This window comes from Festucalex cinctus, chromosome 1 (genome assembly GCF_051991245.1).
Source record: "Festucalex cinctus isolate MCC-2025b chromosome 1, RoL_Fcin_1.0, whole genome shotgun sequence".
NCBI lineage: Eukaryota > Metazoa > Chordata > Actinopteri > Syngnathiformes > Syngnathidae > Festucalex > Festucalex cinctus.
In genome coordinates, this window is record NC_135411.1 from 2,127,827 (window position 1) to 2,141,162 (window position 13,336).

The following is a 13,336-nucleotide window of genomic DNA, read 5'->3' on the forward strand; positions in this document are numbered from 1 at the left end:
ACGCTCACCGGCGGGCGGAGGGGCGGGGGGTGCCGGCGGATGGATGGATGGATGGATGGATGGACGCAAGACGAGTGACTTCTTTTGACTTTGGGACGTCACTCGCACTTTTTGCGCCGCTGCCTGCCGTCTTTGAGTGATGACAGCGGAGCGCCAGCTCGGAGGCAGGCCAACGAACCGACGGCTGTCCGCATTAGCTTAGCTCATTTGCGCTCAATTGAGTTTTAGCTTCGAGAGCTTCTGATTTGTTTTCAGGTGAGTTACGTCGTCAAACACCTGCTTGGCGTCATTTCTTTGCCATCAACATCTTTGGACACTTTCAACTCATTTCTTGTTGCCGTTCGAAAAGTTGCACCTGTTTGTGATTCGGAACACATTTTTACTGCTTACTAAAGTTAATGTCGACACAAGAATGCCACAGCCGCTCTTAGAACCAAGTCACGTGACACTATATGACAAATGGAGGCCACGTATGTTCTTATTTAACCGCAATGTTTCCAGGTAAGGCTAATTGCGATTATAGATATGTTGTGTTGCTTTAGCGCCAACTCTGTGTTATGAGGGCGACGTTGAGGTGAGGGGAGAAGCTTTGTCTTTTGCCAGGCCGTGCTTTGCCGCCATCTTGTGGCATCCGTGCCGTGGGTCGGCAAGCAAAACGATTTTTCGGGCTGTCACTTGCGGATGTCGAATTAGATTAGATGAGGGCATTAGGGCCCAATACCAACAAGAGGCGATTCTAGGACCAGCGGTTTAGGGGTGCTATAAAGACATATAGTGGTGCTTGGGTGCTACAAAATGGGGGGTGACGGGTTAGTTAGTGATAGGTAGGTTGTCGTGTTTTGGGGCTCCTTTCCGCTCCAAAAAATTGCATGGGACGTCAGTGAAGAGAAAAAAGGACTTCAAATATGAACACGTCCCAACCCTCAATTGTTGGGAAGACTTTTTGATAAAACAGCTCGTCAACATATACGCACGTTCCTGGAGTAAAAAGAGCTCCCCACAGTGTACAGTCACAATGAACACAAATGGACCTTTATACTGAAAAAAGCATGACTGGGCTAAAATAATATTTGCACAATAAATTGTAAAATGACACTATTTAGTTTGGTATAATATTATGTTGGTGTAATCAAATTGGAATAATCAGTCAGTTATATGAAATATTTTTTTCTGAATAAAATCAGGTAAATATCAATAAGTAGAATTTAATTATATTTTATCAGTAATGTCAGCAATGTTTTAATTGCTAAACACTTCCGTTTCTGGCCAAAGCCCGCCATGGCCAAATTTTGTTTAAAACTACTTAGTTAATCAATTTTTTTGAATCAAAGATGAAGTAGTTAAAATCTACTCAATTAGATTAATTGTCACTTTGTTGCCACAATTTATTTAAGTAGGTAATGGTCACACTATACAGTGTAAGCCTATACTTGTTTTTTGAAAATTTCTTCTAAATGAAACACAACGTCAAATATAGTAACAGACAATGTTTGTTTTTTGACTTTAGCCTACTTGCCTTTAAGAAATGCGCTTGAATCTACAAAATGATGATAATAATGCATGTACAAGTCTGTGTATGGAAGTGAAGTGCATCATATAAACACAACATCATATAAAACATGAACAAAACAAATGGACCTAAGCACTGCTTGTGTCTGCCTTTTTTTTTTTTTTTACATCTTGTCATTAATACAAATACTTCAAAATGGAGCTTTGGGTTGCCTTAGAAGCAATTTTTTAAATTTATTTATTGTATTTATTATTATTTTATTTAGTTTTGATTTGAATTTTGGTTTTATTTTGTATTTATTTTGTATGTGTTGATATATATATATATATATATATATATTTTTTTTTAATTGTTTGTCAGGCCCACTTGGAACATTGCCTGCCGCCAGCTGCGCCATGAGCGGCCGAAGCTACAGAACCGGGTCAGAACTCACTCACACACACGCACACGCCGCACACGTGCTTCCCAGCCTTTATTGTCACAATTGTCACAATACTGCGCACTTTGTTAGCGAGGCAACACAAAAGTTCAGCCCACGGTTATTATTATACTTTGGGAACTTTTCTTTTCATTTCAGTTCATTTTGATTTTGTTTTGTTTTTTTAATTACTTTTCAGGATGGTTCTGTTAGTTTTTATTAGTTGTAGTTATTGAACAAATGCTAAGTTTTAGTTAGTTTCAGTATTAGTTTTAGTTTAAAAAACAAAAAGTGTCTTACTTGTGGGCAATATTTCAAAAACAGCATGGGAGCAACGTCATCTTTTGGTGCTTTTCTATTGGCTGCTGCTCGATGACATCACTTCTGTCACTGTGACACTTTCAAACGTCTTCATTCTGGTGAATATCAGAATAAATTTGCTTCAAATCACATTTCAAATCATCCAAAGGCTCATGCATTCAATTAATTGCCAAAGACGAAAACCAAGGACATTTTTTGCTGTCATTGTAGTTAGTTTAAGTTAGTTTTGTAACCATAAGATGTCGTTCAAGTTAGTTTTTGTTTTTGATTTGATTTTGTTCACGAAATACGTTGACGGTTGTGCATCGCCGCCTTCGTTCACACGTATGACGTGCAAACGTGCTTGTTTTTGTGCTTGTGTCAGCGTCAAGCGATGTTGGTGCTGCTCGCCGACCAAAGGCGAGCGCCGACGATTGACCAGAATCAGTCCGGTCAAGCCGGACTGGGCCAAGAAAGAGGCAAGTGCGCCGACGCCGATGCCGACGCTTTCGTTTCCATTTGCACAGAGAGCCCAAAATGGCGGAGGAAAACATTGTTGACATGGGACGAATGTGGACCAAAAACAACAAAACAAACGCCCCAGTTGAAAGGCTTGCAGGCCAATTAGTCCACAAATTTTGGAGCCCAAACATTTTTTTTGAAATTTGGATTGAATTTGGAATTTGGAAAGGATGTAAAAAAATCCTTCTTCATTGTAAAGATTTTGGCAACATTCTCGTAGTTTTGCGGATGGGAAAAGTCCACCCAAGACAAGACTTGAAAAGTTGACATGTGCTTGCATGCGATTGGTCAGTTGTCAACTAGTGATGTAACGATAATGGCAATATCGCGATATCGCGATATTCAAGTTAAAACTGCCACAATATATCGTCGTCATGTCACGATATTAAAAGCAGCACGTTTTTGTTTTTTGTTTTTTTAAGTTGATTTCCATTTGTGCAGTTGTAGCCCCCTCTGGTGGTGTAATTTAAATGATGTAATTTTGTCATTATTAATTATCTTACAATTAATTAATACAATAATACACATATTTTAATATAGAATATACAAAAAAAAATATATATATATATATATATACATAATATTTAAATACATATTAGAACTAAATTAAAAACAATTAATTAAAATTATTGCATTATTTAATAATTAAATAATTAGCAAGTATATGCATTGCTGTAATGTACAAACGCACAATATTGTTTTTTTTTCTGTATGAGCTCATTGTTTTATTTTGTTTTTACGATATTGTGACCTTTTTTTGTATCGTGATAATATGATATCTTGATGTTTGGATATCGTTACATCCCTATTGTATGGTCACACATGGTCACACCTCACAAGTGGCTCGGGATTGTAACGATATCCAAACATCACGAGACGATATTATCACGATGCACTTCATCTGACCAATAGCGTGGATTTGAAGCATAGAAGGGCCAAAACATGCCTTACGAAACTGAAACTACACTAAAAAAGTATCCACCTGAGGGTGCTACAACTGCACAAATGGAAATCAAGCTGACTTTTTGAACAGATGTGCTGCTTTTAATATCGTGACATGATGACGACGATATATTGTGGCAGTTTTAATTTCACGATATTGGCGTTATCATTACATCCCTACTAGTGACTGCACATATGGATTGATTTTATTTTATTTTTATTTTTTTGGTGGCTCATTTTGGACAACAGAAATCGAGGCCGTGTCAACTTTTCCTTGTTTGCCATTTTCCAAATCCAAATCACGTCCTCTCTCTGATCTCAAGATCAACTCTTGACAATTTTCTGCATCGAAAAAGTTTCTTTCTATCTGGAATGAGCACGTTTTTGGCACTGCGACGCGCGATTAATGACGCCGCCTTGGTCAGGGCGAGGGCTCGGCGGCCCAGTGGAAGGCGGACAATTCGAGCGTGGCGCCGGTGAAAGGTCCGTGGACGCTGGAGGAGGACAAGCGGGTGAGCGCACAAGCGAGACTTTTTCATTCACTTTGAATTTTCATCTTTTGGACTCAAATCAATTCAAGTTTGAGTCGTCATGTCGTCGTCTGATTGTATTTTCGTTTTAATCCAGTTTTAGTCGACAAAAATAAAGAGCAATTTTAGTTGACTAAATTGACACTTTCGTTGATATTTTTGGCATATTTAAATTTTTTCCAGACTAAAATGAAACAAAAACTAACTCATTGGGATAATAACGATAACGACAATTGATGGACAATTTTGTCAAATGACTAAACCGAAATTGTGGCGAAAATTCACAAAATCCAATCAGAGGGAATGAAATGCGGGTGGGAGAAAAGAACCACTCAGTGCAGCTGGAAAATTCATCTCAAGCAATTAGGCCCTTTTTTTTATTTAGGTGAAACCGAAGTGATATTATTGTCAGTTGAACATGTTTGATTGAAATGTGTCTTGCATTAAACTCCAGTTCCAAATAGGCGCGTCGACTAACGTTGCTCTTTTTTCGTCGCCTAAAATTGGATTGAAAGGAAAATCCAATCGGATGATGACTCAAAGTTGAATTGATTTGACGGGTGGTCAGGTGGTGGAGTTGGTGCGCAAGTTTGGCAAGAAGCAGTGGTCGCTGATCGCCAAGCACATGCGCAGCCGCAACGGGAAGCAGTGCCGCGAGCGCTGGCTCAACCACCTCAACCCCAAAGTCATCAAGAGCTGCTGGACACCCGAGGAGGACCGCATCATCTGCCAGGCGCAGCGCGTGCTGGGCAACCGCTGGGCCAACATTTCCAAACTTCTGCCCGGCAGGTCGCTCGCTTGGACCGGGTCGGCTCGGCTCGGCTCGGCTCGGCTCGGGTCGGCTCGGCTCGGCTCGGGTCCCACCCACCGTGCGTGTCTCCTCCAGGCCGGACAACGCCATCAAGAACCGCTGGAACTCCACCCTGAAGCGGAGGGTGCAGATGGAGAGCGCTTGCCAGGTGCTGCCGTGCCGCAACCCCGACCGCGCCGACTCGTCCAGCTCCTCCTCCGACTCCGCCTCCAGCGCCACCGACGATTCCTCCGCCGCCGCCGCCGGACAGGTGGCCTTCAACGCGGACGCGGCTGCCAAGGTAAGCAAAGCGCATAGACGCATTCACAAAAAACTTCATCCCAGTTTGGAAAAGAATCCAAATTTCATTCGAATTTCAATTACAACATTGTTAAAAAGACAAATTTGTGGTGCTTAAATGTATACATTTGCACCTTTTTTTACATTTGATTTTAAAGTAAAACATTTCAATGAATACATTTTGTTTCATCCAAAAGGAACTTTTCAAAGAATTTGAGTTTTCTTCATTAATGTACTTATTTAAATATGAATATTCAAAAGTGAAAATCAATCATTGGGAAGAATGACTGAAGTGAATCCAAATTGTTTGATACCAACATGAACATGAGATGTTTTGTGTGTGCGCCCTGCAGGAACACCTGATGAGCAGCGAGATCCTCAACATGCTGACGGATTGGAGCCCCGCCCACAGCGGCGAGCACAAGGACCCGGCTGCCATCTTGTCTGTGTCGGAGGTAAGCGGACTGAGTCAATAAATGGATGTATTAGTAACTGCTTCAAAATTATAGTCGTCACCTGATTACAGTTCAGTTGTAAGTCATCGCATTAGGATTTTCATAACTCGTGTTGGATCTTTTAGTTCATTCAAACCATCATTTTCCAGTAAGTTCATTGAACTTAAAAGGATAAACAGTTCAAATGAGTGCTTTTAACATTTGTGTTGAGGTCATTTTTTGTCACTTGGTGGCATTAGCATTTCATGTTTGTCATCGTAGCAGTCCCTGCTCTCCGCAAAAAAACAAAAAAACGCTAAATTGTGTTCCCGTCATTCCTTTGCACAATGTTTTATTCTTTTATTTTGTTAAAGCGGAAGTCAACAACCCCCAATTTGTTGTATTGCAGTCCAATCACGCTTGTGAGTTTTTAATCAGAGTTCGTCCACCCCATCCTGCTTTTATTCCCTCTATTTTTAGTCGACTATTAATTGAGTCTATTTGAGTCCAAGAAAATATCATTTTATTATTTTTGTTTTAGTTTTAAAAGTCACTCAAGACAATCATTTCAGCCCTTTATATATATTTTCTGTTGAACATTTTGGATCCGGCATAAAAGTATTTCATATCAAAACAACTTGACACCCGTTTGTGGTTCCCGACCGTGCAGACGCCTTTGCAAGCTCGCTCGCTTGCTCAAATGTTGAGCTTGCAAACGGTCAACGTGGAAACGTTGCCATCATCCAAAAACACAATTGTGGGGATTTCCATTGGCATTGGAACGAGTCTCGCGTGACGCGTCCAAAGCGCAAAAGGCGACTTTGGAAAGCGCCGACTGAAAGGCAAAAAAACAAAAAAAGGATGACGGGTTGTTGAGCGTTTTCCGTTTCAGGATCATCCCATGAGCGGCGAGATTCTCAGCATGCTGAGCGAGCGGAGCCCCTCCCACGGCGGCCAGCGCATCTTGTCTGGCTCCGAGGTGAGTTTGTTGTCCGGTGGGAAAAGGGAGCGAAGTGAAAGCAGAGGCGAAGAGGGAACTCCAGCCCGTTTCATCAAAAGAGCTCATTTTAAGGCAGACTTGACTTATTTGGACAGTCAAACATCAATATTTTGCCGAGAATACATTTGATACTTTCATTGTTTTTTACATACAATTAGTACCTTTCAAAACATTTTGCAATTTTATTTTGCTGTGGACTGAAAATGACATCACAATGTGCTCAGGTAACCAATCACAGCTCAGCTTGTGAATGTCACCTGACCAAACCTAGAAAACAGGTGAGCTGTGATTGGTCGTTACGTGAGCCCTTTGTGATGTCATTTGCAGTCCACAGCAAGTTGCAAAATGTCTTTTGAAAGGTACTAATTGTATGTAAAAAACAATGAAAGTATCAAATGAATTACAGACCAAATATTGACTTGTTATTGCTATAATGGGCTAAATAAGTGAAGTATCCCTTTAAGCTCTCATTGAGTTACCGTAGTAACCTGGTCACTAGCAGGCTTGTCACAATCAACCTGCAGTTTTTCCTTGTCCCCGCCTCCTTCCAGCCACACACCAAAATTCATTTCCGTGTTCATTCAGTCCACTGCATGCGGCCACTTTTTGCAGAAATACGGCAAAAGTCCACTTTTGTCACCAACAAGACATTTTGACAATCAATCTATTGATGAATATTGCGCAGGGAATGTAACATTTGTGGTGATATATCAGACTGTGCACCTTTTTGAGCGCTGCCGCGTTTCACATCAAAGTCCGTCATCGATTCTACGTGATCCGTCCTCACATTTGCAACATTAGCAGACGTAGTCATATCATATGCGCTCACATATATGTATTGCGCGTCGGGTTTGTTTCTTTTCCTTATACCCGTTTGAGACTACTCAGTGTTGATGGAAGTGACTGGAATCAGCTGCACTGGAACCCAAAAGGCAGACTTTCCTACTGGACGGGATGTCGGCTCGTTGTTCAGCGTTTGTTTTTGTTGTTGTTGTTGTTTTGTGAGTTTATCTTTTGAGTCTTTTTTTTTGTTTTTTTGTTTTTTTTGTTTGTCTGTTGAGTCTGTTTGTTTTTTGTTTGCTTTGTTTGTGACTTGATTTGCGTCCAGCTGTTGAGTCTTTGTTTGTTTTGTTTGTTTGTTTGGTCTGTTTTTGTTTGTTTGTTTTTTGGTTAATTTTTGTTTTTGTTTGTTTTTGTTTTGTTTGTTTTTTGTCTGTTGAGTCTGTTATTTTTGTTTGCTTTGTTCATTGTGACTCCATTTGCATCCAGCTGTTGAGTCTTTGTTTTGTTTTGTTTTTATTTATTTTTTTATTGTTGCCTAGTTTTTGTTTTGTTTTGTTTTTTTGCCTTGTTTTTTTTTGGTCTTTGTTATTTTTTGTTTGATGTTTGATGTTGACTGTGTCTGCGTCCAGCCGTTGAGTCCGGGCAGCAGCACGCAGCCGCCGGGGGTTCCCCGGGCCTCGCAAGGTCGCGCGGCGGCGGCGGCGGCGGCGGACGACGGCGAGCTCTTGCGCTTCCCGATGGTGGGACAGGAAGTGTGGTGGTGCCTGCAGCCCGTGGACACCATTGTCGACGTCGGCGGCGAAACGCTGAGAATCAAAAGCGAAACCTTTGAGGTGAACACCGCACACGCACAAAACGACAACAAAAATTAGACGAGACGAGGAAAGCACACATTTGTAGTCGTGGGTGACATGGGAGGGGATTTGCACCCCCGCTCTCCATTATGGAGGTCAACTGCAAAATGTAAAAACAAAATGTTTTTTTTTTCCCAAACAGATATTGAGTTCACGTGTCTGCTCCCGTCAAGTTTTTTTATCCTGTCCCGTCCCAATCTCGGTAAAGTTCACTTCCATAACATCAGGAAGAATTTTTTTTTTTTTTTTAAATGTCCGCCTCTAAGTTGTACGGCAGGAACATCTGGTGATGGCGGTCAAGCCAAGCGCAAAGCGCCGTCTAACCGCACATGGCTCACTGACCTCAACTGGATAGACGCGAGGCCAAAACTTTTGAAGTCACCAGGCCGCCATATTGCTCCTCCCAACAAACATTTGTCGCCGTACCATCCGATACGTTTACAGGATTGAACATTTGAGACACAGCATCAACAGCATCATTTATCGTGCCTGAAATGTATTCAACATAAACAAGACAAGAGGACTTGAGACATTTGACTTGTCTTAAATACATGTACAATGAAAATATGCTTCATGATGTTTAGTACAGGAGGAAAATATATATATATATTTTTTTATTCAAGAATTACAAGTGTAATTCAAGGAAAGATGCCAAATCTGCCAAATCTAATATCATGTCTAAGAAACTTAGCAATGAAAGAAAAAGGGGCTCATCAAAGCAGCACATTTTTATTTTTTATTTTTTTAACTTGTGAAAAAGCAGTGATCGTACCCCCTCTCGCGCCTCTGACTTTATACTAAGCGCCTCCGAGCTGGAAATGTCTCATGTGTCCGTATAGCATATAGTTGATCCAGTGGCGAAGTGTAGGTAACAAGATGGCCGCCCTGTGACTTCAACAGCTTGCACGGGCGTGTATGGGCTAGCGCAGGGATGGGCAATCTCGGCCCTCGAGGGCCGGTGTCCCTGCAGGTTTTCGATGTTTCCGTTTTCCAACACAGCTGATATATGATCAGCTCATCAGCAAGCTCTGCACAAGACTGATAACGATCCCGTTGATTGGAATCAGCTTGTGTTGGAAAACGGAAACATCGAAAACCTGCAGGGACACCGGCCCTCGAGGGCCGAGATTGCCCATCCCTGGGCTAGCGGCTATCCACTCATATGTACCTGTAGAGTTCAGTGGCACGGCTGCATGTTTCTTTCTTCTTCCTAGCACGGGCCGAATTTGGATGGAACGGGACTTTTTCTCGGCTAATTCTAACGACGTCACTTAGTTGCATGCAAATCAGGGCGGCTTGCGTAAATGCACCTTATAAAGTCCACTTTTGATATTGATTGATGAGTGTTTGCTTGTTTGCAGATGAATGCAGTGGGCGGAGCCCGTGAATCAACATGAAGCTCGACATCATCGTGTGCGATTGTCATCACTTGAAGACGTTTGTGTATATACATTCTCTCTTTTGTTTTTTTGTTTTCTGTTTTTTTGGGGAATAGCGGCTGAAGGTGACTTTTACTTGCGGGAGTTTGCTGTGCTTTTTATTTGGAAAAATCTCAAGTGGAATAATTAGAACTCACACGCGTCATCGCAAGTGGATTTTAATCCCCCTTTTAACCGCCGCCAAAACAACTGATCGGCTTTTAACGTAAAAAAAAAAAGATGTCAAACGAACATCTTTTTAACGTGGACGTTTTAAATGAGCATCAAAGGGGACTTTTCGTGATTTTAATCAACAAATAGACATCAAACAGACATGACTTGTTTACGCGTTGATTGCTTTCTTTATTGATCATTCTGTTTGTCAAACATTCACATTGTTGCCGTTTTCTGATGAAAACATTTGGATCTATCATCTTTTATTCCTTCCTCATTGTGTCATTTCACTTCAAAGTGCACTTATAAAGATTGGTGGAAAAAGTCCAAACTTGTTTTGAATCAAACATTTGTTAATAAAAAGAGCGCTGACACCCCCTCCCCAATTCTTGTGCGGCACTAATGTGGCTTACGTTGGCGACCTCTAGCGGCCGGCAAAGGGTAGCGCGCGGGACCGTCAGTAGAGCTTCATGGAGGCCTCGAAGAGACGCGTCAAGTCGTCCTCGGTGTGCGAACGCGGAGACAGTTTGGTCACGCGCTCCTGGGGAGAAAAAAAAAAAAAAAAGCAAATCAAAATGTGGCGAAACGAAAACGAAATGAGCGAACTATCTTGTTGGCAACGGATCATCTTTGGTCACGCACGGCACGAGATGCTGTGACGTAAGGCGCATGCGCAGTTGCCTTGTATGTTAGCGTCGAGGAAAGGCGAAAAAGAATGTTGTCCCACGGGGGGTTTTAGTTGTTGGCTTAAAGTTGACGACAGCCCACCTGCGGGACGGTCCCTCGAACCAGCGCCGGCACGTCGTCCTGGCAGTATCCCACGGCGGCGAGGCCGTCCTCCACCTTGAGCTCGAACAGGAAGTCGCGCAAAGTGTCGGCCAGCACGGCGCCGGCGTCCGCCATCTTGACGCCGCTCACGTCGGCGCCTTGTGTGGGTGGGGCGACACGCACGCATGCGCAATCAGCCGACGACGCCAGCGAGTATGAGGCCCTTTTTGTTTGATTCTGTTTTAGTTTGATTGTCACCTACCAAGAATTTCAGCGGCCTCCAGGTGGCGCTCCGGACACATGGGAGCCGTGAAGCTGAACACGGCCGGCGCCGTCAGAACCACCGACAGGCCGTGAGGCTGACACGCATGCGCGCACACACAAACACGCCGTATGACACGCGAGGAAACCGCAAGCTCACGTTTGTTATGATGCCACTCACCACTAGGGGGTGCTCCACGTTGTATCCGTCTGCTTTGTGCGTCTTCACGTTGCCTGCGATGGGATAGGACATCCCGTGGCTGCCACAGGATGTGACGTTATTCATTGGGTGAGTGCCAAGCTTATTTTTAGGAGTCAACGGAAACTAACGCACACAATGACGAAAACTCAATGAAACTACATTTTATGTTTACGAAACGAGCTACAACTACATAGCAAAAATGTCCATTTTAATTTTTGGTAATGAATTGAATGGGGATGATTTTAAATATCATTAGAAGTACATTTATTTTTTATATTAACCAGAATAAGGTTGTTTGAAAGTGTCACACAGAAGTGACGTCATCGAGCAACCGCCAATAGAAAAAAAACACTAAAAACTAATTCAAACAACATGAAATCAAAACTAACTCAAATGAAAATTCCCAACGACAACAACAACGAGGCGCTCTGTGGAAGAACCATGCAGCCAGCGCACGCTCCTCACCAAAGATGGACGCCGGCGTTTCCGAAGCCGATGCCGGCGAACACGCTGGCCAGGTGCATGGCGGAGCGAGCTTCCGCGTCCTCCGGGTCGCACACCGCCCTGCCGTCGCCCGCGACGACCGACATGGAGAGAGAGAGAGAGAGCGGCGGCCATTTTAGTTGCGCGTGCCGCCTGCCTGCCGGCCATCCGCTCTCACCGTTTCATGTACTTGGCGACCTGTCGGAGGGCGTGTCGCGCCCACACGTCGCTGATGGGGTTGCTGCCCTGGTAGGCGGGTCTGCTGAGGGGGTCGGGGGGGCAGGGGGCGCGCCGGTGGTACGGCAGCGCCGTGTACGACTCCAAGGCGTGGCTGACAAAAGGGGAGGCGCCGTCAGAGCGGGCGGCGGACGGACGGACGGACGGACGCGCGGACGGACGGACGCTCACCACAGCACGTCGAAGCCGCTGTTGGCGGCGACCCTGCTGGGCATGCTCAGCGTGTGCCGGGGGTCCACCACGCCCAAGGTGGGCCGCAGGGCTCGGCTGGCGATGCCTCCGCACGTGAGCGAGCAATCAAAAATACATCCGATAGAAATATCATAATAAGAATATAATAATAAGGAATATAAGGAAGAAAGAAATGAAATGAACCCTGAGACGTCTCAATTCTATTCAATACTTGCCGCCGCCATTTTGAGAGCAAAATTTGAGCAGGAAGTGATGACGTCATTGGCTAGGTGTTCACAATTAATCGGCTTTCCGACGAGGAATTGAGGCGCTCCCGAGTGGGCGGGGCAAGAGCGCTCCTTACCCGTTTTGGCCTTCAGAGGCTCGTAGTCAAAGATGGCCACGCCCGTTGTCTCGCTGCCGGTGCCGGCGGTGGTCGGGACTGGCGGAGGGAAACACGGGTTAAAATGGCGTCCCCGGCCGGTCGCCGTGGCGACCGGCCGCCCGCCACTCACCTGCGATGAGCGGCTTGAGGGCGCCGGTGACGGGCTTCCCTTTGCCGATGGGGGCGTTGACGAAATCCAGGAAGTGGGCGTCGGGGTGACACGAGTACAGATTGGCCGCCTTGCAGGTGTCAATCACCGAGCCCCCGCCCACCGCCACAAAGGCGTCAAAGGCGCCCGCCTCGGCGAAGGCCGCGGCGTCTTTGAAGCTGCGGAAAGCGAGACGAGAGCGAGGGCGGGGTTTCTGCGGCGGCCGGGGGGGGGGGGGGGGGGCGGGGTCTCACCTGCCGTCGGTGGGCTCCACGCGGACGCCGTCGTACGTCGTGTACGGCACGCCGCTCTGCGCCAGCGACTCCAGCACGGCCGCGACGGGCGGGAGGCGGGACAAGTTGCCGTCGGTCATCACGCACACGTTGCGGGCGCCCAAGTTGCGCAGGTCCTGCAAGGCAACGCGCGCGTCCTCAAAACGGCCACGAGGGGGCGCAAGTGAGCAACATGACACGTGCAACAAAAGCAACCAGAAGCAAACTCGCATCGTACAATTTCAATTCATCATTTTTTTTCCACTTAAAGAGCACCTGTTCATTTTTTTTTACCTTTGATGTTATGAGGATATATAAATATACTTAATGTTTATTCATGAGGGTTTTGGTCTAGTTTTCATCCGGTGAAAAATGTGTGTTGACAAAATGATTTTTGTTGGCGAAATGAAGACGCTTCACTCTCAAATGTCTAA

At 44.7% G+C, this 13,336-nt stretch overlaps 2 protein-coding genes across 7 annotated transcripts in view; one reads left to right on the forward strand and one right to left on the reverse strand.

Moving 5' to 3' along the window:
* On the forward strand, positions 1-10,361 carry LOC144007478 (uncharacterized). Of its 3 annotated transcripts, XM_077507175.1 has the most exons (11): positions 1-255; positions 1,871-1,931; positions 2,614-2,707; positions 4,118-4,204; positions 4,791-5,011; positions 5,109-5,313; positions 5,666-5,767; positions 6,639-6,725; positions 8,159-8,362; positions 8,526-8,585; positions 9,745-10,361. In XM_077507175.1, exons 2-11 carry the CDS (start codon positions 1,906-1,908, stop codon positions 9,778-9,780), a joined length of 1,122 nt encoding a protein of 373 aa, XP_077363301.1. In that variant the 5' UTR covers positions 1-255; positions 1,871-1,905; the 3' UTR covers positions 9,781-10,361. The 3 variants fall into 3 exon arrangements, with proteins under 3 accessions (XP_077363301.1, XP_077363308.1, XP_077363300.1); XM_077507182.1 differs by lacking the exon at positions 8,526-8,585; XM_077507174.1 differs by lacking the exon at positions 8,526-8,585 and having other exon boundaries at positions 4,791-5,313.
* Positions 10,141-13,336, reverse strand: part of adhfe1 (alcohol dehydrogenase iron containing 1) — a 7,390-nt gene continuing 4,194 nt past the window's right edge. For all 4 annotated transcript variants that reach the window (XM_077506972.1, XM_077506992.1, XM_077507002.1 and 1 more), the window contains 10 exons: positions 12,885-13,039; positions 12,613-12,809; positions 12,462-12,539; positions 12,098-12,203; positions 11,868-12,020; positions 11,672-11,770; positions 11,186-11,264; positions 11,006-11,102; positions 10,744-10,901; positions 10,141-10,516 (listed from right to left, as the gene is read on the reverse strand). In XM_077506972.1, the coding sequence (XP_077363098.1) occupies positions 10,433-10,516; positions 10,744-10,901; positions 11,006-11,102; positions 11,186-11,264; positions 11,672-11,770; positions 11,868-12,020; positions 12,098-12,203; positions 12,462-12,539; positions 12,613-12,809; positions 12,885-13,039 (1,206 nt within the window). In that variant the 3' untranslated portion in view covers positions 10,141-10,432. The remainder of the gene's footprint in view (positions 10,517-10,743; positions 10,902-11,005; positions 11,103-11,185; positions 11,265-11,671; positions 11,771-11,867; positions 12,021-12,097; positions 12,204-12,461; positions 12,540-12,612; positions 12,810-12,884; positions 13,040-13,336) is intronic.

Bases quoted from the DNA above. Each gene is read 5' to 3' on its own strand.
- LOC144007478 (XM_077507174.1), top strand. From the start codon at position 1,906: ATGAGCGGCCGAAGCTACAGAACCGG. The intron at 4,205-4,790 runs GTGAGCGCACAA...ACGGGTGGTCAG, and splicing joins CGCTGGAGGAGGACAAGCGG to GTGGTGGAGTTGGTGCGCAA. The intron at 5,768-6,638 runs GTAAGCGGACTG...TTTCCGTTTCAG, and splicing joins CCATCTTGTCTGTGTCGGAG to GATCATCCCATGAGCGGCGA.